This window comes from Hippocampus comes, unplaced genomic scaffold (assembly GCF_001891065.2).
Source record: "Hippocampus comes isolate QL1 unplaced genomic scaffold, H_comes_QL1_v1.1 scaffold101, whole genome shotgun sequence".
Lineage (NCBI taxonomy): Eukaryota > Metazoa > Chordata > Actinopteri > Syngnathiformes > Syngnathidae > Hippocampus > Hippocampus comes.
The window spans coordinates 7,913-35,781 of record NW_017805451.1 but is presented as its reverse complement, the minus strand read 5'-3'; the positions used below and the strand labels follow the sequence as shown (position 1 = coordinate 35,781).

At 42.4% G+C, this 27,869-nt stretch overlaps 1 protein-coding gene across 2 annotated transcripts; it reads left to right on the top strand.

The window, feature by feature from the left end:
* Positions 1–5: 5 nt before the first annotated feature.
* LOC109518301 (5-hydroxytryptamine receptor 4-like) lies at positions 6–27,197 on the top strand. Of its 2 annotated transcripts, none has more exons than XM_019874047.1 (7): positions 6–458; positions 8,834–8,918; positions 9,105–9,278; positions 9,590–9,790; positions 9,872–10,025; positions 12,500–13,167; positions 14,026–14,336. In XM_019874047.1, the coding sequence occupies exons 2-7, from the start codon at positions 8,896–8,898 to the stop codon at positions 14,117–14,119; spliced, it is 1,314 nt and encodes a 437-aa protein (XP_019729606.1). In that variant the 5' UTR covers positions 6–458; positions 8,834–8,895; the 3' UTR covers positions 14,120–14,336. The 2 variants fall into 2 exon arrangements, with proteins under 2 accessions (XP_019729606.1, XP_019729604.1); XM_019874045.1 differs by lacking the exon at positions 14,026–14,336 and adding an exon at positions 26,967–27,197 and having other exon boundaries at positions 7–458.
* Positions 27,198–27,869: the final 672 nt, after the last annotated feature.

The following is a 27,869-nucleotide window of genomic DNA, read 5'->3' as shown; positions in this document are numbered from 1 at the left end:
AGCCTCAAAATTGTATTCCAGCAAGAGTACGGCTGCTTTTTTATTTTCCAGTTTTTAAGCACACGGTTACTTTTTAAACTCATAATTTCACAGTACACGTACACTAATATGAATTAGCCTCTCATTCTACTGTATTTTAATGTTGGGCATAAGGGTGGCACTTAAATCTAAGTATTTTTATTTTTTTTTAGATGGTCAAGTTTGTCAACCACTGCATCTGGTCATAGCTGTAAACAACCACTAGAGAGCAGCATCGGGCTCACCTCTCAGTCCGTCCGCCGCACGCCTCCACACTCCCCCCCCCTTCATTTTGATGACATTTTTCTGTCCTAGTCTCTCTCTTTCTCTGGCAAGAGTCAGCCCTTCGCCGGTTTGCCGGTTGTGGACGATCCAGCTGGAGTAAGAGAGCATCACAACACAACTGGATGGGAAGAAAGGAGGCGAGGTGCCTGACACAGGTGAGTGACTGACCTGACATTCTTTATGCGGACGAGGGTTGGGGGGGGAATGGGGGGTGTTTCAACTTAAGCAGCATGTACAGATAAAGAAAAAGTCATTCATTTACAAAGCAGTCATTAAGTCTGCATTCGGAACAGAACTTCAGTGTCGTCTCTCAATCAACTTCCAACGTTTCTACAGGTCCACTCTCGTACATATTATTGCTGTCTGTTAACCTCAAATGATTTATAAAATACATTTGAGGGCCTTTTTTATTTTTATTTTTTTTATTTTTTGCAACATTGTCCTATTTGTTGCTTATTGACGCCCCACAGTAGTGATGGACGTATCTTGTCATTTAAATTATCATGGGCTGCCTTCTGCTTAGATCACAAATGTGGAGCAAAGATACTTTCCAATCAGACAAGAAGTATGCTCTATATTTGTCATGCAGGTGGTAGACAGCTCCGAAGAGAACAAAGTGCAGTGGTGCACACGAGAAGAGATTAATGGGCTCCAAGCAGAGCCGGTTTCATAAAAAAACTGGAAAGGCTTTTCAGTTTTATATGGGGCTCGCCTTCATAAAGTTGTCCCCGCATGGCGTGCTTGAACTGAAGGTGACCTTTTTTGGGTTTACTTATGTTCCAGAATTCTTTTAGTTGATGTTTGTATAGGTAAGCATGTACACAACAGGGTGTTTGTGAAACGGGCGTTTATGTTAAAGAGAATCCATATAGTCCTAGATGACGTGGAGTATCTCTATTTTTCAGAAAAATTACTTGTCAGTTTTGTTTAGTTTTTTTTTTTTGTCTCCCGAATGCCTTGTCAAGTTGCATCATCTGATGCCGATCATTTGATTGTCGCTGTGACCCCCGTTGTGCTCATGCAAAGCAAGTGCAAGCAGTGTTTACAATCACATGAGATGCTGGCATTCTGCATTCTTCTGGTGAGGAAGGATCGAGCAAAGGGTTGTAAAATAATATGCAAAAGTTCAGGATAGGTCCCATAAAGGCACAGATGGTATAAGAACCAAGTACAAGGTTGTAACATTGAAACGATGTAACTCTCAATGCAGAAGAGCACAAATGAAAGTGCCCGTGAAAAGTAAATGATGACCATGTCGGAGTCGCTAAATAATGTTAATTGCCTGATTTTACACGTTAATTTAAGATACCGGTATCCTTTAAACCAGTGCAAAAGACTTTGTGTGTGTGTGTGTGTGTGTGGTGTGTGTTGTGTGTGTGTGTGTGTGTGTGTGTGTGTGTGTGTGTGTGTGGCTAATGTTTAAAGAAAAAAATAAATCAAGCAATTCTCCATAGGTGTGAATGTGAGTGTGAATGGCTATTTTTCGAACATTCTACGTGATTGGCTCACAATCTGTCCAGTGTTAATATAAGTGTTTTGAACCAAATGGACGTTTCGACTGCTTTCTTTTTTTGACCATTGCCAAGGTCCCCTTGAGCAAGGTACTAAACCCCCCTCCGGCGAATCGATGAGCTCTGCCATCTGTCCTTAGGTCACGTCGTTCTTAGTTGCCTCGTGACATCCTTTCTGAGGCGTGTTGTGTCAGTATGTTGTAAAGTTCCAAATTATGCCATTGATGTTTCGCGAAGCACTTAACAGAATCCACAGGTTGGAGTTCATGACACCAAGTCGCCGCGGTGTTATCCATGCAGCGACAACGAGACATGCACGCACTCGCGGCCAACTACGAGGTGCTCTAAAGCGGCCACGCCGATGCACTATCCAAAGGAAAGATGCATTTCCGGGTTGTAGGCATAGCTAGCTCGCTAAATGCTTGTCCCAATTGCAACAGTGAACCACTGATGCGAATGAAGGCGCGGTTCGCTCAACCCAAGTGCGTCTCTGGGCCGCTTTTTAGCCTTGCCCAAAAATGCGGAACACCGTAATGGTGAAAAACAGTTGACCGCAACATCTCCACAATTATTGTATGTCTTTGTCCATAGTTATTCATATTTCCAGCAATTATCTTCAAAAGTGCATACCGGTAATATGTTTCGGCCCAAAAAAACCATTAAAAAAATGCAAATATTGCTGCATGGAGTGGAGCTTAATATTTCACCATTAACCTGAAAGAAATGTGGATTTTTTTATATTCATACAAATAATAAATGCCTCCCTCAAATAAGACAATTGTCATTTTCCACGATTCATTTTAAGAGGCAACACAGCAATTCTTGTAAAATACATCACGCTAATTTTCTGTAGCACATGCCAGGACTGGAACAAAAACAATTAGAAAACGAGTAGAGTAGCGTAGAGTTTGTACGTGCTGTCAGTCTTACTGTACTCGCGTGACAAATGTGTGTATTTTTCATCTTTTCGGTTGACTTTCTGGGTGTGTCTTTGTGTTGTAATTATTTGATCAAACAAAAACAATCTAATCCTTTCACCACCTTAGGCTGGGACAAGCAGTGAAGTTTGCTTTCCACCTAATCAGCAAAATGGGCTCAATTGCACGCATTCAAATGCCGCTAGCCGGAATAAATACCAGTGAAGAACGATTTACTAGCATCAGTATGAGGAAAAGGTGCTTTGTGTTGGTTTAACTTGCACTCACAGATATTCGTGGAAAACGGTCATAAGGCACTTGTGGGCTTGGTTGTCAAAGATTCCAGGAGCATCGCAACAGTCCAGCTACACCTTTGATATGTTTTAAGACTTCTATCTTACTGCCATACTTGGATTTAGATTGATTTGTCCAGTGGGCTGCTCACTGATTTCCTCGATAGGGTTTAGGTCTGGGGATTGACTTTGCCTCAAAATATACACATTACTTTTTTACTCATGTCGAAGGTTAATTTTGGTCTTCCCAGGTGATGTCGACTTTTGACCACGACTTTGCCCCGATGAGTCCAACCTAAAATGGGCGATGACTGAATGCTTTAACTTCCCACAGTGTGCATTCGTGTCTTCATTATTTTCCAGTCATTCCGAGCCCCATCCAGCGTGGCGGTCAGCGTCATGTGACGAGCTCTGCATGCTCGATTACCCTCTCACTTGACATTTCACCTTCAGCCTTGCTACTTTATTCACGAGACATGCTCCTTTTCATCGCGGGGGCATTTCATGATGCTCCATTTGATGTAACAGAGAAGAGCGATATTCGCATGCACGTTCATGTACTACGTTTTGGCGAAGGCACGGAAAAGTTTACCCTCCCAAATATCTCCCATGATATTCTATGAATATCCAGTATAGTCACTTTTGGGACCACTACCCTCCCAAACGAAAAGCGACCCTATGAATATACAGTACAGTTACTTTTGGGACCATTTGATTCAAAAGAAGTGTTCAAAGATGTTTTCTTTTTCAGTCGGATTTAAAAGTATTTCAAGATACGGCTTCTGTTTCGCCTCTTTAAAAAAAATTTTAAAAAAATTGGCGCTAGCTTACCGCGATTCTTGCTAATGACGTTTAGTTCTGCTGGGTATGATTGCAAACGGGATTTCGTTATGAACACATCGTTAGACGTTTTTCAACGTCTTGAAATCGTCACTGTCTGGTCAATTTAGCGTGTGACAGCTTCAATGCGTGGAAATGTTGTACGCCCGCCAAGTCCAGGTGGTCGATTTTCTTACAGGAGTTTTACAGAAGTGAATAAAAATGGATATTTTGGTCCCCCAAAATTCAGCGTAATTGTCTCCAATTAAGTCTCGGGGTTTTGACGCATCAGCTTTAAAAATGTTCTTATTGCCTTCTTCTGCCTCTACCAGCAGGACTCACGTAACACCATTTGAATATCTCAAGAATTGGTTGAATCTGAATGACCAAAAATGCTGAAAATGGATGTGTTTTACAGCTCACTGCGTTCGTGGCAATTTAGAGCAAATGGAGGAAAAGAGCGAACAATCTGCCGGATGCCACTTTCCTGCCTGACAATGCCAAAGCAAAGAGAAAGTGGTCAAAATGTTCCATTTTCACCCGACCCAGTCAGTCAAATAAGATGGGTTGCATTGCTCAGGAAGTGGTCAAACAAATCCATTTACACAGGAAATTGTTTAACCGCCATATCTTTACTCACATTTTGACTCAGCTTGTCAAAAAACGTGTTTGTTCTGTGGCTATTAATAGGAATCAGTTAAGATTTGAGGAGTTTTTATTCAACCAATCTCTCTGTTTGGAACGCTGTCTGCTTGCAATTTGAGCTTTGGGTAAAGAGTGTTGCTTTCTCACTGATACTTTTTTTCTTCATTAATGAATATTAACGTAGTCTGGTCTGACCTCGTTTGGGTACGCTTACTATTGAATGAGTAAACATTCGTTGGCGCTTCACACTCATCACAGCAAAATGAAGCAATTATGTTCACGTCACGTTGAGAGTTCTCGCTGATATTTTGGTTGTCTTATTTCAAAAGACAAGGCTGACATTTTCTTGCACCAGCTCAATAAAATGCTGCAAGTGTACTTACAATTGTGGCCAGTGAGTATATAATTCCTCCTGTGTCACTATTGCTGCTCCGCTGGCCTCACACGGCTGTCTAAAATTGGCACAGCAACGCGATCGGACTGAGAGGACCAAAACCGTAATTAATGGATCACAATTTTGACTGGTTTAATTTTAGCAGATGCCAAGATTAGCTTTGAGATTTATAGCCCAGGGAACATTCAGTGAATTGCGTTTCAGAAAATCCCATCCCTCCGGAGAACGCAATCCGTTGTGCAGCCTCACTGGGAGGGAGGGAAAAAAAAAATCGCAAATATCTTTCTATATGACAGCTGCCAAATATGGTCTTTAGGCAGACTAAAGTGTCTCCAAATGCTGCCTGCTTGTTCCACGGGCATTAACTGTCCTGTTTGCGCATCACACGCCGCATCTACGGAGCTTATGTGGGCTCGCTCTCACACACACACACACACACACACACACACACACACACACACACACACACGACCCTCCTGCGCCCTCCGTCCTTGGCTCGTAAGCTGTGTTTTTGATTTGAAATCTATTTCTCCAGCCAGCTGTGGACCTTTGCGTCCGGTAATAAATATATTCCCTGCAGATCCTCCGCGGAATATCTGTCCTGGCCGATATAGGGCCATTGTCCACTGAGGATTGAGCGCTTTATGCACGTTCCTGTCTGGTGGGGGGTCTTTGCAGTAACCGATGCTGTTCCAAACAAACCACAAACCATGGTTTGTTTTTTTGTTAACACAGATCAGGCGCTCTATTTTCATTTTTATTTTTTTCGGCTTTTGACTCAGAATGAGATTTTTAGTTTGACTGCTTTTGTGCTTTGGATTGTCTTTGTCATTCATGTCTTGATTTGTTGTTGGTTGTTGTTTGGATTATTGTTTGCTCCGTGTACGGCAAGTTGTATGCAGTGATCCCTCGCTCTAACGCGGTTCACTTTCCGCGGCTTCGCTGTTTCACGGATTTTTTTCGTGCAGTTTTTTAATGCTTTTAACCCTTTAAATCAGAACGCGTCGGCGGCGCCGCGTGTTGACAGTACAGTATTTCCAAAAACTATTATTATTTGTCGAAAACATTTGTTTTTTTTGTAATTGGGCCTGAAAACAGGTTTTGGTCTTTGATTTCATTGTATATATAGTTAAGTATTGTATAATAACTGTCAAAAAATAAAGTTCACTACTTCACGGATTTCGCTTATCACTGGTTCTTTTTGGAATGTAACCGCGCGATAAACGAGGGATTACTGTACAGCGGTGGTTGTTTGAAAAAAAACCCAGTTGAGTTGAGTTAGAGTGCGTCGCTACTCTTCTGCGAGTTTGTTCGTGACAGTGTATTTGTATTTAACTCTTTGAGGGACAGCGGTTACTACAGTGAACGGCTTATCATGTTATCAGGGTACAGGGTTCATGAAAGGGTTAAGTACTGACTTAAGAATGTGAACCAATCACAACCATGTTCAATTAAGATGGAATAGTATTATTTATCACGGTGAGCCAATTACCGTAATTTCCGGACTATAAGCCGCGACTTTTGTCACACGCTTTCAACTCTGCAGCTTATTTCATGAAGCGGCTTATAGAAAGACTTTTCTAACGGCCGCCTGTGTACCGTCTTTCTTTGTAAATATCTCATGTTACAATATGGGCACCTGCGGCTTATACACAGGTGCGGCTTATGTGTGTACAAAATATTTTTTTCCTTTAAAAATGTAGTGGTGCGACTTATAATCAGGTGCGGTCTATAGTCCAGAAATTACGGTAGTTATTTCTTATAAATTTTTAATGGGCTTATATGCATATAGTGCTCCTCTCGTTTTGTCTCAACTGGTATATTTCCTCTCAATATAAAAATGTGGACGGAACGTGCAACTCACAGTGGCCGTCGACAGCGCCAGCGCGCTGTTTTTTTTTTTTCCCTCGTGTTGACTCCACTGAACCTGCAGCTGCCTGATGACTAATTGTACTTTGCAATTTGTCGCATTGACATGGGGTTCAATTTTGCCCTGAATAATGCAGTGGTTGAACGGCATCGCTGTTAATCAAAGGTGCAGCGGTCAGGAAATGAATGTTGAAGAAGCCCTGCCTTTCTTTGTTGCTTTCTTTCTCTCGTTCGTTTTTTTCCTCCTCTCTTCATACACCCCACTTTTGTGTCGGTCACACGTAACACGAGAAACGATGAGCTGTGAAAAGACACCTCCATCTCTGACCATCCCACGAGAAATCTCACTTTCTTCTTCTCGTCATCCTCCAGCACGCATGTATTTTTTTTTTAAACGTGTTTATTTTTTTTCCTTTCACGCCTGATGCCATGCGGAAATTGAAGGCAATGATACAACGGCTGGGTATGAGAGTCCAGTGATTTCTGATCAAAAGTCAAGAAAGAATTGTGAGCCCCCCCCACCCCCCCTCCATGTAGCAAAGCTTAAATAGAGCAAAGATAGATAAAGTGACTCATGAAAGTTGAAAGCCTTCGAGCATAACACAGGAGGGAGGGGGGTGGGGGAGAATGGTGAAATGATGCTTGTAAATGGTGCTCTATCTGCAGGAAGTCGGTACTCACAGGATCACCGTCTGTCACTTTGAGGAGCATTTTGTTGACACTTGAGCGCGATAACACCTCACTAGGATCATAAAGAAAAGACACATATGAAGTCACTCGGCACTTAAAGCCGATAAGGCGGGCGAACAAACCCCTTTGTTGTTACAGTACTCCCAAAATTAAATTGGAGCACTGGGGCAAAACTCAGCTTGAGGACAAAATCCCGCTTTTTAACAATTTGTGACACAAATTGGGATGTGAATAATGCCAAATCACTTCATTCAGGGTGTGCACTGTGCAGGATCTGATTATCTTGTTCTGTTCAGTGTGTGTGTGTGTGTGTGTGTGTGTGTGTGTGTGTGTGTGCATGATTCCAAGTCGCTCACGTTTTAGTACTTCCTCATTCTCTCTGCGAGGTGTAACCTAGTTTGTCAAAAGATGACTTGATGGAAACTGAAGAGGAAACACTGACATGAAGCTCATCTGTTGGGGTGAAGGTCACACATTAAAGTTATGATCAATTAACTTTCGTCATTCTTTCTTTCTTTCTTTATTTCTTTCTTCATCTAATTACTCCCATATATTTAAAAAAAAAGAAAAAAGCAGAAATTCAACTGTCTCAAATGATATGTCAGAAATTCAGTCTTTCTGGTGATAATTTTAAAACGTAATTTACCCGATTGATATTTTGATTGACTGTCATAGAGAAGTATGACTGGAACAATATTGATCATGATTCTACTTTGCCAATAGTGGAGAACAAGATTGATGACCTTATTAAGGTTCATTAGAGAGTCAAAAATATTGAATTATTCTTACTTGTGGTTGGTTTATTTGACATATTCTTACACCCGTGATTGTTCGCAAACATCAACAAAATGTGGCAATGTGTGTCATGGAATTTGGAATCGTTCAATCGACTGGATGGTGCTAGTGTAGCTAATAATATGGAAAGTGAGTGTATAAGTACACTTCACGTTCCTGTGTAAAATTATCCTTCCATCTATTTTCTGAACCGCTTTATCCTCACAAGGGTCGCGGGGGGTGCTGGAGCCTCTTCCAGGTGTCTTCGGGCAGTAGGCAGGGGACACCCTGAACTGGTTGCCAAGCAATCGCAGGGCACACACAGACGAACAACCATCCGCGCTCACACTCACACCGAGGGACAATTTAGAGTGTTCAATCTGCCTGCCATTCATGTTTTTGGAATGTGGGAGGAAACCGGAGTACCCGGAGAAAACCCACGCAGGCCCGGGGAGAACATGCAAACTCCACACAGGAAAAAAAAAACTACCATTAGCATTGCTTTTCAAAGACTACCTAACACACAGATGAATTTGAATTGGAGGCCAATATATCAAACATGGAACAACACCAGCATGCAGTTGATTAATAGTTCCGGTACATCTCGTGTTTTGACAGCCGGTCAGGAGAATGGGGTGAAGAGGATTGTCCTCAGCTGACCTCGAGGCAGATGACCCGGGATGGACACAGCGTCACTTCCACTGTAAGTGCCGAGTTGACATCAAACATAAAGCTCTGCTCCCGCAACCGCCCAGTTCCACCCGGTAACGGCATCCTGATATGGATTTTGAAAAGCAATACTTCATATTTACGTGATACTTCCGAATACCGCTGTAAGGAAATTCACAGTGCAAACTCACCTTTGGTTGATTATTTTCCTTGTGGGCAGTTTGAAGGGCGGTGCGACAAATACGGACCATCAACAACCAGAACGAGAGCAGCAGGAGTTCCTGAGGTCATTGGAGAACATCCTGCTCACCATTGCGCTGTCCCTCATCATCATCATGACGGTGTTTGGCAACTTGCTGGTCATGGTGGCGCTCTGCAAGGATCGACATCTACGGTGAGACTTCTGTATTATTTTTTTTTTGTCTGTTTCAATTGGTTGTTCTGTGTATCCACTGAGAATGCCTATGAACACAATAGCGTGAACAAATCCGACCCAACCTTTGGACCAGACCAGTGTCATTGAGCAGTTAGCTTAGCTTGTTTTATTTCTTCTTCTCCGATGACTTTTATTCTTCTTCTTTGTATGTTCTGGTAGTCCGGATCCCTTGTGGCGCCAACCTGCCTTTAAGAAGTTAAAAACTGGTCAGCGTGCTCAAGGCAAGCTGCCATCCTCTCATTTTTTTTTTCTTCCTTGTCACACCTCAGGAAGAAAAAGACCAACTACTTTATTGTGTCGCTGGCCTTTGCTGACTTGCTGGTGGCGCTGGTCGTGATGCCCTTTGCGGCCATCGAGCTGACGACCGGCGTGTGGAAATACGGCGAGATTTTCTGTCTTGTGCGGACGTCGCTGGACGTCCTCTTGACCACCGCATCCATCTTGCATCTCTGCTGCATCGCACTGGACAGGTTTGTTTGTTTGTGTTTTTTGGGTGTCAACGAATGGAAAAAAATAGGTCAGCCGTCATTGGGCGTGTGTGCGTGTTTCAGGTATTACGCTATCTGCTGTCAGCCGCTTGTGTACCGACACAAGATGACCCCTCTGCGAGTGGCGGTGATGCTCGGTGGCTGCTGGCTCATCCCCACATTCATTTCCTTCCTCCCTATCATGCAAAGCTGGAACGCCATTGGCATCGAGGATATAGTAAGTCCTCACTCACTCGGCACGGTGGCAGTGGACGAGGTAAACGACTCGCAGAGAGAAAAAAAAAATCATCCCGGTCCAAGGTCAACTAAAGATAGAGTGGCGAAGAGTCGGTATATCCTCCTTAAAGAGGAAGATGTTCTTTCGGCGAGGACAAACGGAACATAAAGCTCCGTAGCCTCACGTTGCGTGATTTCTCATAACATTTTCAATCCCTCCACCAATGACACAGTAATGCAGTGATCACAAAACAATTTTGTCCTCAGCAGAGGCTCACCGGCTGCGAGCAATGACAGCACTTGAGCGGACGATTTCTGCAGGTCCGCTTGTGTTTTGCGGGCCAGGTTATTTCGGAGCTACATTGAAACGAGCCGCACAAATCCCAGAGTGGGGCGGGGGCAGAGATGGACTTATTCATTCAGCCACGTTTAATGAAATACACGTCTCTTTTGCTCTTTCCCTAAGCCACATCCTGCTCCCAAACGACGTATATGTCATGAATACTGTGGAGAATTAGGTCAGGTATACATATGAACGGCGTTAGAATTTGGAATTCAGGTTGTTAAATGCCAAATCAGGAAGACACAAATCGGAGGAACTACTGGTGTTAGTTGCAGTAACAAGTCCAAACTGTTTACAACGTACGATCCATCCATCCGTTTTCAACAGCGCTTATCCTGAACAGGGTAGCGGGGAGTTGCTGGAGCTAGCAACTACGGGCAGAAGGCAGACGACACCCTGAACTGGGAGCCAGTCAGTCGCAGGGCACATATCGAGACAAACGACCATTCACACCCACATCCACACCGTCACTGAAGTGGCAACCGATCCCACGCTGCACACCCACAAGTCCGCTGAGTGTACCGCTACGCCATCGGCGATTCAAAATTGCTATCATGCGAAAGGAAAATGCAAGGATTCAACCATTGCCAAATATTAAAATTGCATGCACCGGAGAGGTCTGATTTATGAATGCATCAGAACCAAAGGCCGACCGTACTTCACCCCACGCTGAGATTTGTGGCTGGCAAATTTCACTTTTTGGCTCAAGCGCACCCGCAGAATGGAAAAGATGTGCAGACGTTTTACCTTTACTTTCTGAGGACACGGTGCACCTTTGTGAGCTAACGTCCGTGTAGAAAAGATCACAACGAACCTTTTTTGGGTAAGACGCGGTGTTTCAAAAGGGCGGAAAATTTCCAGTCAATTCCCGTAAACATTCCGGAAACATCCAATCCGCAGTTAGGCAGGGGGAATTTTGCTAATAATTCCAAGTTGGACAATTTCCATGGAATCAAATAGGAATGTGTGGAAATGAAAGCAATCTATCTCTCAATTCGAATAGGAATAATTTGTTCTGTCATGAGCAAATTTGCATGTTGAATTGAGCTAACTTCATTCATTCATCGACAGAAGTTTAATTCATTGCATGGTATGTGGCCTCACTAATACTTTTTTTATTGTCCCAAATGTGAATTCCACATAAAATGCTCATCGGTTTATTACCTTCATCCCTCTCTCAAGTTTACTGATGGGATAAGCTCGATAGAAAACGGATGGACGGATAGTCAGCAGTATTGGGCCTTGCATACGTTAGCCGGGGCCTCCAGTGGGGACACGCCCAACCTAATCCACCTCTAAATACTGCCACTGTTGTGTTGCAATCATACTACTAGACAAAAAAGAAATGTACAGTAATCCCTCATTTATCGCGGTTAATGGGGACCAAAACCACCCGCGATAAACGAAAATCCGCGAAGTAGCGACCCCCCCCTCCATATAGGTACCTATACTGTACATAATATTTATAAGGCCAAATTTAATGGTATCCATGCATGTAGAAGTAAATTTTGAAGTAATTACATGACTGAAGTAATTAACAAGTCCGCAAAAAGTCCGCAAACGGTCCGCGAGAAGCTGCGAAAGTCAGCAAAACAACAGCGAGTCACATAGAGCAACATATACAGTACTGTACTACATGTATATGAAATTGTATTCATTTATTTATTTTTTATGAATACGTTTGAAAAAATCCGCGATGCACTGAAGCCGCGATTAAACGAACCGTGAAATAGCGAGGGATCACTGTAACGGCATACAACTGAAGACAAAACATCGACTTCAAAAAATGTATCTGGATCCAGATACGTTGATTTTATGCAGCCACTCGATGAAAGAAATTGGAGTAAATTCAACAGAACTTTTTTGGTTTTTTTCTGTGGAGTTGAAATTTCGCAGGCCAGCACTGGTGATTAGACTGACATGGAAGCACATTGTGGTCGAAATCCGAGTGGACACAAAAAAATCAATAAATAAAATTAACATCCACATACCCGTTCTGGGAGGAGTGTAGGTGCTGGCGCACAGCTGACTGATGCATATACAGTATATATGGTGAACACCACAATATTCGGGAAATAATTAGAGTTCATGTGAAGACTGGCCCCATGCTGATATTTTCCCTTTTCATCCAGATAGAAGAGAGGCGGATCTCACCAGGTGGCTCCAACGAGACGAGCTGCGTGTTTCTGGTCAATCGTCCGTACGCTCTCATCTGCTCCACGGTGGCCTTCTACGTGCCGCTGGCCCTCATGGTCCTGGCCTACCAACGCATCTACGTGACCGCCATGAGCCACGTGAGGCAGATCGAGACCCTCCAACGCGCCGGCTCGGCTCCGGCCTCCGGGACGGAGGCCCCCATCGCCACCTCGAGGTCGTCCACGTGCTCGAATCAGGCGGAGCACGACCACCTCGGGACAGCCGGAGGAGCCCTCTTCCCGGAGCCGGCTCCCGTAGCCAACAGCCGCATGCGCGTGGAGACAAAAGCGGCAAAGACGCTGGCGATCATTATGGGCTGCTTTTGCCTGTGCTGGGCACCGTTCTTCATCACCAATGTGGTGGACCCCTTCATTCACTACTCTGTGCCTTGGCAGTTATGGACGGCATGGCTGTGGCTTGGCTACATCAACTCGGGCCTTAATCCTTTCCTGTACGCCTTCCTGAACCGAGCTTTTCGGAGGGCCTTTCTTGTGATTCTTTGTTGCGGGGACGAACGCTTTGTACGGCAGCGGAGCTTCTCCTACGGACCTACCCACAGAGTGTGCTCGCCAACATCCGTCAATGGGACGTCGATGGCATTGAGGTAAAGAAACCAGTTTCTGTTTACGTTTGAGCAATGTCGTGCAAGTCATCCACCTCAGGCTGACGAAAAGCAGGATGAAAAGCTGAAAGAAAACTGCAAACTGGAAAAGCACATTTAGTGTCAAGAAAATAAAAGCAAGACGCTGATTAAAAAAATAAGAGTTAGGATGAAAACAAAGTAGTGACGCATAACGTTTTTTTTTTGTTTTTTTGCGAGTTTTAAATGTTTAAAACCGATCTCAGGTGTTTTATGAACTTTTCTCCACAATTGAAAAGAATGGAAACAGAATGCTTCTTCACCTCAGGGATGGTGCTACACCAGGGCGAGGCGGTCGGGGGCAGGGTGCTGGGTGTTTGGGCCCCCATCCAAAACCCGTGTAGTTCTCGTTAAGCCCCTTCATTTTTTTATTTGATATTCTCAAATATATGTCTAAATCATTTTCTCAGCCTCCCTATTGGTCAGGCCCCCTATAGGAGCCAATTTAATATTGGTCAATTTTTGTTGTTCGTTCCATACATTATGCAATGTTGAGCTATTGTATTTGCACATTTGATAATAATAGTTAATAATCATTGCCGTGATTATTTTACGCATATATTTGATTTCACTTGTTTAAAATATACAAAGATATAGTATGTTAAAATAGTTCGTTGTTGGAACTATTTGCTCGAGCCTCAAGAGTGTGGAGTTAAGTGGGAGTGAGTTGGACGTCAGCTCATGAGAGAAGTGACACAGTTTTTTTTGACCAAACTAAACAAAGAAATGGGGACAAAGAGATCCTTTTTTTTTTTTTTTGGTATAACCTTTTATCTATTAAATAGTTAAGATTAAGTCATTGTCCTGTCATTTGCGTTCAAGACTCAACATTACTCTGGCCTCCAAGGTGTTTTGTCGTTGTGGAATAACACCAACACCCCCGAAGAGAAAAAGGCCTGCAGCTGTACCCGCTTGACTATGGTTGGTTCTGGTCCAGTATGTCATTTTTGTTAATAAAATATCAAGTTAGACCCCAGGCAAGGTCCAAGATCAACTTCTTTTGTTCTCTTCTGCATCGTCGTCTTTGTATTTATTTAACTTTGAATTGTCTCACGGTCCAAAGGCGCTTTTGTGACAAGGAGATAATATCATTCAGGATATATGGGAACAACAGTTAAAATAGATTTACAGTAGTATGTTTAGCCCTTAGCTGAGATAGTCTTTTTGTTGTTGTTGTTGTTTTTAATATATGACTATTTTTTCAGTCGTTGCTTATGTGGTCATTGCATGTCAACACCACAACTCACTTCTTGTAATATCGCTCGGTGTGTGTGTGTGTGTGTGTGTGTGCGTGTGTGTGTGTGTGTGTGTGTCTGCTATAACTGATGCAGCAGAACCTGTACTCGTCACCAATAACCTCTGATTTCGAGAGATGATGATTACTTGGACAAAGCGACGTGATTGTGATTGTGGTAGCTTCATTTGGCCAACAAAGACATCGTGGGGGGGGGATTGAAAATGCCAACACATGAATAAACATTTTGTGCTAAACACTAACCAAATGTCTGTTTATAACATCATGTCATGAAATAAACATTGATCATTTCCGCGTGCATCTACACTGCACACGAATCTGAAGAGTCTCTTTAGCTTTTTTGCTAATGCTAACCTAGCATGATAAGTGTCCTGGCCTGGCTGGTCCACCCGTCCGAGCCCGCGAAATTTGGGTTGCCATGGCAACAATAGAAATCCTATTCTCCACATTTTTCAACCCCATGTACCTTCATCATGATTACAAAGCTCTTTCAATTGTAAGGTATCACGTATCTGCATCTCCATATTTCACATTCTAGGAGAGAATAGATTACATTTTTCCATCATAATAATGACCATAAACACCACACTGGGTTTTTGTGAACGTTAGTAGCGATGACTCAGTTGACAGCTGTGTTTGCGTTCCCTCCTTCAAGTGGGGAGAGGATGATGGAGGAGGCGAGCCGCCCGCGTCTGCATTGTTTAACTTTTGAACGCTGACACTCGAGCGGCGCGGATGAAACAAAAGCAATCGCACGCATACATCCACATTCCTCAAGAAGGAAGAAGCTCATACCAAGCATGTATGACCGCAGATACAGGATTTGAATGAAAGTCTGGTTGGCCTGGATTAGGTTTGACATTGCGAGCCGAGAAATCCCAGCCTCATTTTATTGGGAAGGCCGCATGTTCTGTCACTGCCTTTTTAGGCTGCGTGTCGCACATCATGACTGACGCCTCCAACTAACTCACTAAAAATGAGGGAAAGCTTACCTCACTCTAATTGAATGAAAAGACACATTGTGTTTATATACGAGACACTTTTGTTATGTATTTGTTTGGATTACATTTGGGTTTTGTTCCCAAATGTGTGCCCCCACCTGTTCTCGTCACACGGGTCCCTTGTGTTGAACCAATCAGCTGCCTCAACACTTTGTGTCTTGTCCAGGTGTTTCTCATTGTCTCGTCACCTCGCTTGTATTTAGTTCCCGGGGTTCGGTCAGTAGTCGTCAGATCGTTGTGTTCCTGTCATGTTGTTTGTTTCTGTCATTGGGGGTTTTGGGAGTTTTTTTTTTTGGTGTTTTGTTACTTTGGTTTCAAGTGGTTTTCAGGACTTTGTTTGTATATTTCAGTTTTTTTCAATGTACTCCTGTTTTTTTTTTTTGTTTTTTTTTTGTTAATACTTTTCAGTCCACCCTACTCCTCCTGCCTCCCTGCTTTTTAGGGTCCTCCACCTATACCATCATGCAAAACGTGACAACTTTACTCTCAAGTCAATTGTATAGAGCACTATATATGAATTTACTCAACTTTCGAGATTCATTGAATTTAACAAGGCCATATTGGTTGTATGTGGAGTTTGATAAATACAAAATGACTTCTCCGACTGACTTAAATAATATTTAAATGAAGCATTCATAAACAACAGCAGCCCAGTAAAATCTGCCCTCGGGTGCTTTGGTGTTATCTGTGGGATTTTATCAGCATCTTCCGCCATGAGAACCGAAAAGAGTGGGAATGTGCAAGGCCGAACTGCACGACAGAAACACAGGTTGAACAAGAATGATAGGTGCACTATAAAAAGTTAACTGGAAGTTTAAGCATGTAATGTTAAGCCAAAAAAAATGGCTCAAGCGGCCTCTCCCGTGTGTGTCACATTTCTGCTTGGAAATATAACAAACTACAACTCAGTGTGTCAAAGTCTTCCTGTGACACTAAATCTGCTTCTGTGGCTCCCATCCTGAATTTACCTTGCGCGTCGCAGTGACATCTTCGCCCACGTCTTTGGACTTCCTGACTGCTCTTTAGTGTGGGGGGGTGGGACACTGGAGGGTCAGATTCAGATTGGAAGCAGATCTCCAATTGCAGTAAAATGAAAAAAAATGCTGTCATTTGTCATTAAAATCAAGCAAGTAAAAAAATAAAAATGTGGGGGAAAAAAGTCATTAAGTTGTTGCCATCGTTCACCATATGTATGTCCATTTAACCCTTTCAGGAATTCCCGGCAATTTCAAACAACTCCCCCTGTGCCCTCGAGCAAGGCAACCCCCCCCCCCCAACCCACCCTTCGAATGCATTGTTTGAGCCCCTTCGTTCTGACACCTCCACTCCCACGCCTGCGCGCTTGTGTGGTCCGCTCTTCTGTGCGTGACGGTGTCCCTCTGTGTCTCGAGGGATTATCATCACTATGGTTCATTCATTGACTCAAATCCTGAAGTGATGAGTCAGGACGCGATCGCACGAGCAGTTCATGGGATATGATGACGGCACATTTGATGACATCTCGCAATGCCAAAAAAAAAAAATCCACTATGAGTTTACGCAAGCGCATTTGACCATTTCCGTCTCACTTAACCAGAGTTGGGCCACGGGGAACTTATAGCCGTGTAACCGTGTGATGGAGAAACTGTTCACCTCTTGTGTGTTGGGGAGCACGGTTGCTTGGATGAAGCACACGGGCCGCCCTTGTGTAAACGTTGCAGTCGGCGATTTATTATGAGACATGTAGAATTTATTGTTGTTTGATTGAAAGCAAAATCCTGTCGCTGATCCACTGTAAATCTCACTCCCTCGCTCTGGCTTGCTCAGATTTCGTCCTCCTTTTCTCTTTCCGTTGAAATATTCTGAAAATGTTGCGCCGATAATTAGTTGCAGTGCAAGGATAGAAAAAAAATGTGACGATTCGATTTCCTTGTTTATCTTGAATTGATGTAATGAAAAAAAAAAAACATCAAAAAAACGTTCTATTCACATACTTCTGCGACTTTGGAGCGGCTAATCTGCCTCACAGTTTTTGAGGTTAAGTGTTCAAGTTTGCAATTGTTCTCAATGCTTGCGTGGGTTTTCTCCGGGTAGTCCGGTAGTCGTTTCAATATGTTCAGAATGAACTTAGTCATCCCTCTCAAGTCTCATGATTAATCGGATCAAAGCTACAGCCTCTGCGAACGCAGCCCCGGGACTTTTGCCTCAGCTGACCGATGGCCCGAGAGATACACTGCCGAAAACAACACGGAGGGCTAAAATAAATCCCAACTTGATTTCAGCCTGTTGAAACTCCGCTCGTTGCATCACATCTCTTGCCAGGCTCCAAACGGGGGCTCTGAGGGTTTGTGCTATCGCACTTTCCCATCGTTCGGAGAGCGGCTGGAATTACCGACGCCGCTAGCCTGCTCGTCTCTTGCGGCTAATCTCATTAAGAACACAAGCGGGATGAGCAGGAAAAAAAAAAATATGCGACCAATTTCAACATGCGCCGGTTGAGGTCTGTACAACTGAAGACAAAATGAATAACACAAACTGTAAGTCATGTGTGGTGTTTTGGATTTGGTGATTGACCTTCCTACAGTCCCATTCACCCTTTTGGTAACTTTGTTTGCGAAATAATGGCGGCGGGCGGACAAGGGTCCTGGTGTGATATCAAATGTGTATGTGACATCATGAACGTGGGTTATTTCGGTGCAATTTTTGCTTTTGATCGGGTTTGGGGGAAGGTGACGTTTGCTTTCAATCACCGTGAAGGGAACAGGTTCGAACTCGAAACCGTCATTTTGAATTAGACTCGTGTAAAAAGTCACTTGTTTGGATGAATGACGGTCATTGCGCCTGTTTTCTGTTTTTTGGTCTTTTTTTTCTTGTATGTCTCAGTTGGAAAGAAAGTGTTTCCAGTTTGATAGTCTCACCACTACACTTTGTGAAAGTAACAAACATTTTTATTTTGATGGGGTTTTTTTCTTGGCTTTTGTGCGTTTGTCTTTTTGTGTCCGTGGAAACTTTTGTCTGACAATGAAAAATTCTCATGGCAACCATCGAACTGGAAATGAAGCTTATTGCGACATAGTAGTAGAATGTTTCTGTCCTGGCATCTCAGGACAATTTGGCAATGAAGGGCAAAGGGCATTGGTTGGATGTGAACACATCTCCTCTTGCACGGTTGTAATTCTGGCTTCGCAGTAAAGGGTAATGAAACAATTTTATTTCGTTGAGACTGTTAAAAGGCTTTATGCATCCAGTTAAATGACCAGCAATGCTCCAACAGTTCCAAATATATCTGCAAACGAGTGTCAATGCGCAAGTGTACAAAAATGCGTGTGCGTGTGTGTGTGTGTGTGTGTGTGTGTGTGTGTTCTTGTTTTTCTCTATCTCCCGGGTCCCCAATCACCCTGCCTTCATCCAAGATTTCCTATTGGCTCTTCCCCATTTGTGAAACCAACTAAACATATTTGATCAATTATGTCTAAGTGTAAAAGCTAATATTTCACCCTAAGGGTGTATTGTCGCACAATTTTTTTTAAATAACTTACTGAAGATGAGAGACATGTTTGTGGTATAACGTGTCATAGATAAGATTCGCAGGCCCAGATTCTTGTTAAATTGAATTATCCCGTTGCTGGGATTGAAGTGGCAGCAAAAGATGTACAGCGCAGGCCTAAACATGCAGCAAGGACCGTGTACTGGACTATGGGAGAGGAAATTAAAATGTAGCAGAGGCCAAGCGGGGTCACTTGTCATCCCAAATGTTTATTAGCAGGTGTCACACTTGCTTTATTACCTGCCTCAGCAGCAGCAGCACACAGTGAGATGCATCTGTTCCAAGTTCTTTGCTCTTGGCTTGTTTATTCACAAGGAAGCATCGACGTTGCCCCTTTTTGCCCTCGGCATTCTGCAGTTGGCCGAGTACTGAGCCTTGACGGATTTTCCGCTATAATTTGTACGAAATGTAATTACGGGAGCCATGCCCCAATTAAATTGTTGCGTGACATCTATTTGACTAAATAAGGTGACTCATTTACTCGTCGTTAAAAAAACCAACACACAAACGAAAAAAAAAAAAAAAAGTGCCATGACCTTGTCTACAACTAAATGGATAACAGATGTAGTAGATGACATTCTCAAAATGCTAATAAAAGCCCCGGCTAGTAAAAGCCTTATCATTTATAACATTTGTGTGTGTGTGTGTGTGTGTGTGTGTGTATTGTTAGCGTTGCCCAAATAAATAAAGTCTGTGTCACTCAACTCTTGTCACTTCAAAATACAAAACACATTTTCAACCAAAATGTATTTTAAGTCGCGTCCTAACGTACATGTAAAGCCATCATGACTTGACTTCCTCCACCAAATATAAAGTCCAAATGAATCACATTTCATTTTATTATTAAATAGTCAATCATTTATTTACAGAATCAGAAACGAGAGTGTTTTGAAGAGCTGCCCTGAAACAGTCGATATTTTGAGGGAAATCAAAAAATAATTTCTCATTTTTCAATTCGGATATCAAATCACATGAAAAAATACAAAACACATTTTCAACCAAAATGTATTTTTAGGTCTCGTCCTAATGTACACGTAAAGCCATCATGACTTGATGGTGAGCCCTGATATAAATCCTATTGAACATCTATGGAAGGACCTGGAACATGTCACTGGAGAAAGCCCCCTTCAAACTTGAGAAAATTGGAGCATGTTGCTCATGAAGAGTGAGTCAAAATACCCGCAGAGGGACAAAAATCACTCAACATTACAAACATTGATTGGAGTTATTGTCTCAAAAGGCTGTGCAACAAAATATAAAGTTCATCACATCCACATCATTTTTCGACAGGCCTGTTTCATTAGTTTTGTAAAAATAATTTTGTTTAAAATCAGGATGTATAGTATTGTATTGTATTAATCACAATTCAAAAGCAATGTCTGATTTTCACTGGTTTATTTTCATTGTATGTTGTTACTTGTGTCAGATTAAAGTAATTTCTGTGACCACTGTGGGTTACAGGGGGTACCAACAATTTTGTGTATTTTCCGGACTATAAGTCGCAGTTTTTTTGTAGTTTGGCTGGGGGTGCGATTTATACTCTGGAGCGATTTATGGGTGAAATTATTAACACATTATTATATCATTTCACGTTATTTTCACATTAAACCGCAAGAGGCCGCTCTAGACCTGTGTTGATAAAACCACGATGAGTCTGATGTAAGCGACGTAGAAGAGGAAGCGCGGCATTTTCTACCTCCGGAGTTGGTGGAGTTGCTTTAAAGTGAAACAGCTGATGAAGATTCCATTGGAGTTAGTGATTTGGAGTGACACTGATGGTTTGGTGAACTTGTTAGCATATTCTTTCTGCTATGGTTATCTGAATAACTCTTAATATGTTACTTGAACATACCAGGCACGTTCTCAGTTCGTCGTTTATGCGTCATGTAACGTTAGCATATTGTACACTTATTCAGCGTGTTGTTTTCTATTTTATTTTTTTTTAATTGCCTTTCAAGATGACATGTCTGTTCTTGGGGTTGGATTTTAATCACATAAATTTCCCCCCAAAATGCGACTTATGTATGTTTTTTTTTTTTATTCTTTATGATGCATTTTATGTCTGGCGCGACTTATACTCAGGAGCGACTTATCGTGTGGAAAATACGGTCCATGAAGATGTGGATGAATATGAACTAGCGGCAAGAGTGGTCAGTCGCGGTAGAAAGTGATGAGCACCTGTTACTCGACGTGGCAATATCAAGACCATATTATGCCCTCTCCTTACTTACACCCACCGAACACGTACATAGGAGTGTTTGCGCTACGATTGGCTGCCGATCAGTCCAGAGTTTGCCGGGATAGACTCCAGCCCTCCCGCGAGCTTAACGTGGATAAGCGCTATGCAAGATGGATGGATGGACATACATCTCGAGTTTGATTGCATATTTCATCTTAACCCTTTCGGGGACAGCGGTTACTACAGTGGACGGCTTATTATGTCATCAGGTTACAGGGTGCATGAACAGGTTCATTGTAGAAGGCTGGATTGATTAGCTTTCCCAATGAGATTGTTTGCATTTGAATGTAAAAATCGGAGACATCCGCACAGACACGTGCTATTGCAGCCAAGTGTTTTCCCCTTCCCAGACCAGTGGTCCATTTCTAATAAGGATGACCTACTTCTACCACACAGTGCACAACAGTGTCCTATAAGATGTGTCAGAAACGGGAACGCTTTTTAAGGTATATATTTGTTGCGTGCCCCATTGTTTAGGCGATCACATAGCTTGTTGTTTTGTCTTGATTTGCTTATCTTTGACAATTTGTAATGCTTAGTAATTAAACAACCAAGCATAATTTGTAGGCTTTTTGTGACATTTTTGTGTTTAGTTGGACTTCGGGAAGGGGATGAGTGTTGTGTGCTGCTTTGGGTCAAGTGTTTCGGTTTGGGTGCCGATCATACAGTAGGCACACTGGATGTAGAACACATCAGCAGATGTTTATTATCTCTAAAGAAGCCAAGATGAAGCCTTAACTCCCTGTTGGTTTGTCCAAGATATTTCTTGTATGGAGAGACGGCCAAGTCGATCTTCTGTCTGTTCTATTTTGGACGTGTTGGTGCGTGTGAGCACAAGAACAGGAAAATATGAATGCTGTCGCTTCTGGGGGGGAAAAAAAAAGTATATTCTTAAAATTAATATTTTGCTTTGTAAAGGGACTAATTATTCTATTGAAATTCGCTAAATGAATCACCAAGTCGATCTTCTGTCTGTTCTATTTTGGACGTGTGCGTGCGTGTGAGCACAGGAACAGAAAAATATGATTGCTGTCGCTTCTGGGGAAAAAAAAAAGGTATATTCTTAAAATTGATATTTTGCTTTGTAAAGGGACTAATGATTCTATTTAAATTCCCGAAATGAATCATAATTTTGAATCTTAAAGGAGACAACGGTGTAACAGTTGGTAATTAACCGACTTACACCTCTTTCATTCAGCCCAGCCGACGATGGGATTTAAACTTGCAACTTCCCTCGTAACGGTTCCGGTGGGAAACTTGCCTTATCATCCATCCTCATCAACTTTTTCACTTCTGTAGCTCCAAAAGCCAAGAAGATAAGAGTGAAATTTGATTATTTAATGTCCTTAAAGGATATTAGAAGCAAATGCAGGGAACACACACACACACACACACACACACACACACACACACACACACACATCTCATATATCCTGTGTTTATCTCTCTTGGGTCACATGCTTTCAGTCAAATGCCTTACAGCATTTGAGATGTATCAAAACAATCCACATGCACTTCCACTGGGGAGACAAATTTGTATTCCCCTTCGTGTTGATACAAGGACAAAACACTGCCAGTATCAAGTCTCTGGACTAAAGCTAGTTAAAGTTCATCCAAAAATAGAAAACTACCAACTTGCTGTGAAGAAAAGCCTCATTGAGTTTGCATTTCATCTTCATGACGTAGCGCAGACTCCCAAATAGCCAGTATGGGACAGATATGTGGAAAATAGCCTGAAGCAAGAGGGGTTGTTTTGACAACACAGTTAGCTAAAAGACGCAAAAATAATCAACCGACCAACTGTTCAACTGTTCTAAAATATAAATTGTGCTAAAATAAAGAAATATCTTCTTAATCTCAAAGTCAGGATTATGCCACATTTTAGACAACCAATAGAGACGGGGTTGTTTTGACAACACAGTTAGCTAAAAGACGCGAAAATAACCGACCGACCAATCGACTGACCTCGCGCAGTCAATTCAACTGTTCTGAAGTATAACTTGTGCTGAAATAAAGAAATATCTTCTTCATCTCAAAATCAGGATTATGCCACATTCTAGACAACCAATAGAGAGCTAATTCAGCGGCCGCCAGACTTTTCACCGGGCAACAAAAGCGGATGCAATTATCTGGTTCTTCCAACAGTTGAGGCGTTTCGAACTTAATTGTGCTGATAAATGCGAGTTTTGAAAATATAGCGCTATTACAGTCTATTTTGTTCTAATTTTAGCGAAGAGTAATGCTCTTCATTAGGGTGTATCCGGTTGATCGGGCATTATAATTGGCGAGCTAAATAAGACTGGCTCAAATTGCCTGCAACGGGGCACTTTTGTGTTCATGCTTATGAAGGGTGGATAGACTATCTGTCTAGTGTTAAGGAATTTATTCCTTACTGTATTTTTTTTTGTTGGTTCTGTTCAAACACTTGAAACAAAGAATGTCGAATGCTGTTGAAGGTATTTCCTGCTTACTGTGATTACGATCACCTTTAGTGCCGCTTGACCCCCACCTCAGGAGAATCCCTGAAGTTCGTCAAGTTCCCCCGTGGAGGGACTCTTATCTCAAGATTTAATCACAGCGGGAGAGGTCTGGACTTTCCCAACACGCCAAGATCGAATTGCATCGACCTTACTTTGTTTCCGGGATTTGCATGGAGGCGTTACTGTGATTACGATCACCTTTAGTGCCGCTTGACCCCTACCTCGGGAGAATCCCTGAAGGTCGTCAAGTTCCCCCGTGGAGGGACTCTTATCTCAAGATTTAATCACAGCGGGAGAGGTCTGGACTTTCCCAACACGCCAAGATCGAATTGCATCGACCTTACTTTGTTTCCGGGATTTGCATGGAGGCGTTACTCCCCGCCTCTCATGATCATATTGTCTCGATATATTCTCATGATTGTATTTTTTCTGGGCTTCCCCGGGATATCTGAAACTCTGGACTTTCCCAACACGCCAAGATCGAATTGCATCAACCTTTCTTTGTTTACGGGATTTGCATGGAGGCGTTTCTCCCCGCCTCTCATTATCATATTGTCTCTATATATTCTCATGATTGTGTATTTTCTGGGCTTCCTCAGGAAATCTGAAACTCCCAGGAGCCTGAATTCATTCGTAAACTGCAGAAAAGAAAAATAAAACCTTCGAAGGTACTGTTCATTGCCTCCAGCCCGTATTTGGATAACCAACATGCTCATCATCTGAAATTAACGAACATACGGAGGGAGAGAAAAGCCGACTCTCCCCTAACATTCGCTAGCTATCTAGCTATCTATTGTTAGCACTAAAGCTAGCTAACATAGTAGGTTTGTCAGAATTCATATATTTTCTGTCCTTGGTTTCGACATTCCGACAAAACTTTTCAGTGGACTTGACTTTTTTTTTTCCAGCGGGACAGTGAAGGAATAGATTCGTAAAAAAGCCTCGGTGGGGAACAAGAGACCAAATGACACGAAACGGTCAAACTATTTGATCTTATGTGATTGGTTTGGATTTTGGAAAACAGCCCGTTTTTACTTACTGCTAAAGCATGTCAGTATGAAGATGCTTTTCGGAAAAAACATCTTCACTCAAACCAATAAAGATATCCACTTATGTAATGTATTACACTCATACAGTATCTTCAATGTGTGCAGAATGACTTTGGATATGTCTGCTACTCAAAACATCTGCCTCGGCCTTAAAGGCACAAGATGCTCACCAAGTCAAGCCAAGAATCATACCATATATGTATGTTCACTACACCACTGACCTGGATCTCAACTCAGCCTGAATGAATTTAAACTGATAAGAAAAGCACAAGTGAAGGTTAAATGCGAATCACTCTTGAAGCTATGCATTTAAGTGAATCGAAATCGTTCCAAAGAATTAAGAGTGCTTGTCATGCTCAATGGTGGTCGACTGGTTAGCATGACTCAGTGCGGAGCTGCGGGTTTCGATTCCAGCACCGGGATTCCTGTGTGGAATTTGCATCTTCTCTCCGGCCTGTGTGGGTTTTTCTCCGGGTACTCCGGTTTCCTCCCACATTCCAAAAACATGCATGACAGGGTGATTCAGAAGACATGCACGGTCGGTTAATTAGGTGTGATTGTGAGTGTGGATGGTTGTTTGTCTATGTGTGCCGTGCGATTGGCTGGCAACCAGTTCAAGGTGTATTCTGCCTGCTGCTGCCCGAAGACGGCCGGGATAGGATCCAGCAAAACCGTGACCCTTGTGTGGATAAGTCAATCAGAGAATGGATGGATGGACGTCATGCTCATTTATAGACAGGTGGATGGATGTACAAATGAATGGTATAAAATGTATATATTGATGGATGGATGAGTACGGATAGATGGATAGGCGAATGGAGATGGATAGATAGTGACAGTCAAGTGTGGAAGGGGTGGCCACTTGCCATAAACCGGTTTTGAGCTTGTGCACCACAAGTACAAAATGACTTTGAAAGAGATGGAATTGGAAGCGTTCGTGGAAAGCAAAGAAACATTTTTACTGTGTTACCGAAAATAAATCTATCCTTCTCGTGATTTGGTGAAAGACAGCAACCACATAAATACCATCATTTGTGTGACTTAACCTGCCACACGTACTTGGAAACGAGATGTCGAGGTTGAAACGTTGTTTTTAAAACAGCACACCAGAAAAAAAAAACTGCTGTCAAAGTGCCTCGCACCAATTGTCACAGTGAGCTGATGTGCCCCAGATGCATGGAGATGCAAAGTTTGGAGTCAAAAGTCACATTGCATGACTCCTTCTTGTGTCTAGCTCTAAGTTGGATAGACCATTTGGAAGCTCCAAAATTGTATTGCTAAATAAACACTGCAATAATTGTCCGCTTGATTCAACTGGCGTAAATTTGTTCATACCTTTGGACTGTTCAGCAGGAACCCTGAAGAAAATATGATGCACACAAACCTAATATCAATGCTAATATTCCAGACCTTGCTATAATGTTTCTATTTTGTTTATTTTTTCGTCCTAAATATGTGATGTCTGTCCAGTACTTTGGCACCGCCGGGGTACAGTCACTGCCATGTTTTATTTATGAGCGCTGTTCTTGTCAAATGAGCTCATCAATGAATATTTAATAGACCTAAATTCTGCAACTGATACGCGCTAAATTGCCTTTGACTCATTTGCATGGGGTTCGATGCCGATTTCATACGTTTCACCCTTTCGGGGACAGCGGTCACTACAGTGGAGAGCTTATCATGTAAACGGGTTACAAGGTTCATGAAAGGGTTAAAACATCCGAGAGAAACATGACACAAGACACTTGTTGAGATTTGTGTCAAAAAGACCTGTGGCCTCACACGTATTCCTTGTTTTTCTGTACTCAAACTCCCATTACCATGAAATTTGCTCGCAAAACTAGTCGGGCGTCATATGGTCGAACACTAAATCCTCCAAAGCGTGTACTGCTGGAGGTCTCAACTTGTTGAGAGGACGACGAAGACGGGGCTTTGTTTGGACAGCAAACACACTCCTTGTCCAGAAAACACACACACAAAAAAAGAAAGAGGAGCCCAAGTTGAAGAACATTTCTGTTTTTCTTTTCCTCGCAAGGGCTGGCCACGCCCCCTCATTGTCAGGAGTGTGCATGCTGTCAATTCAATGAATCATCTCATCATCACCTGGGTTGAAGGATGTAAACTTGTGTTGTAAAAGAGAGGAAATGCAGTATATACTGTTGTACTAATTATTTTAATGATAACATGAAATGTTTTATGTCTGTCTTCTTCAGATTGTCCTTCTTGCCAAATCGAAGCTACTGTGACAACAAAAGAACCATTCTGGCCAACGAGCAGGAGTCCCAGGACTCCCTTGGACCTCTATGAGGAAGACACTTCTCCAATAGGAAGCATGCCCAGGTGCCAAGTGTCCTCTGCGACGTCAACTGCTGTCAACTCATCTAATCTTACTACACTGGTCCTTGATGTCATCTTACCTGGATATTTAATGAGCTCACGTATGCTGGGGGACATTCGAAACCGTTCTTAAACCAATATCTGGATGATGGGATGTAAAGACTGCAAGGTGCTTCATTGTTTTTTTTTTTTTAATACATGGTTTTCAGAGTTAAGAGCCAAAGGTGGGTCCAATTGTGTTAAAGCTCAGCTTTAATTATTTTTTATTCACCATCCTTTGATAAACAAAGCTCTCCGTTAGAAGTACGGAAGCATTTCCCCTTTTTTGCCGTCTCACTTGGGTAAAAAAAAAAAACAAAAAAAAAAAAACATCAAAGCGTACAACATGAATTGGCCTGGATTAATTCCTGTTAGAGTACAAACATGTTGTACTTGTACTGAATCCAGTAAATTAGTTCGATATTCGACGAGAGGTCATTTTCCAGTGTTTTTTTATCAATATGTTGTTGTGAAGGTATTTATGATGAGATCGTGTTTATTTTTTTGTCCTTCAGGAAAAGTCACCACCAGCAAAAGGAAATACATTGTATCCTGCAGCATAAATGTATTTAACATACAAAGAGACATTTTCATGCACAAGAGCAAACAAAGTAGTTTGGATACGGAATTTTTTTTTTCTTGGCTGCGCATGACAATCAAAACAAAATTTGCAATTTTTGTTACAATTACATTTTGCCGAGATGGTAAGAAGAAAACGTTTTCACCAAATATGACAAAAT

Excerpts from the sequence above, each read along its gene's own strand:
- LOC109518301 (XM_019874045.1), top strand. The coding sequence starts at position 8,896 with ATGGACACAGCGTCACTTCCACT. Across the intron at positions 9,279-9,589 it reads TGCAAGGATCGACATCTACG|GAAGAAAAAGACCAACTACT; the intron begins GTGAGACTTCTG and ends GTCACACCTCAG. Across the intron at positions 13,168-26,966 it reads GGGACGTCGATGGCATTGAG|ATTGTCCTTCTTGCCAAATC; the intron begins GTAAAGAAACCA and ends TGTCTTCTTCAG.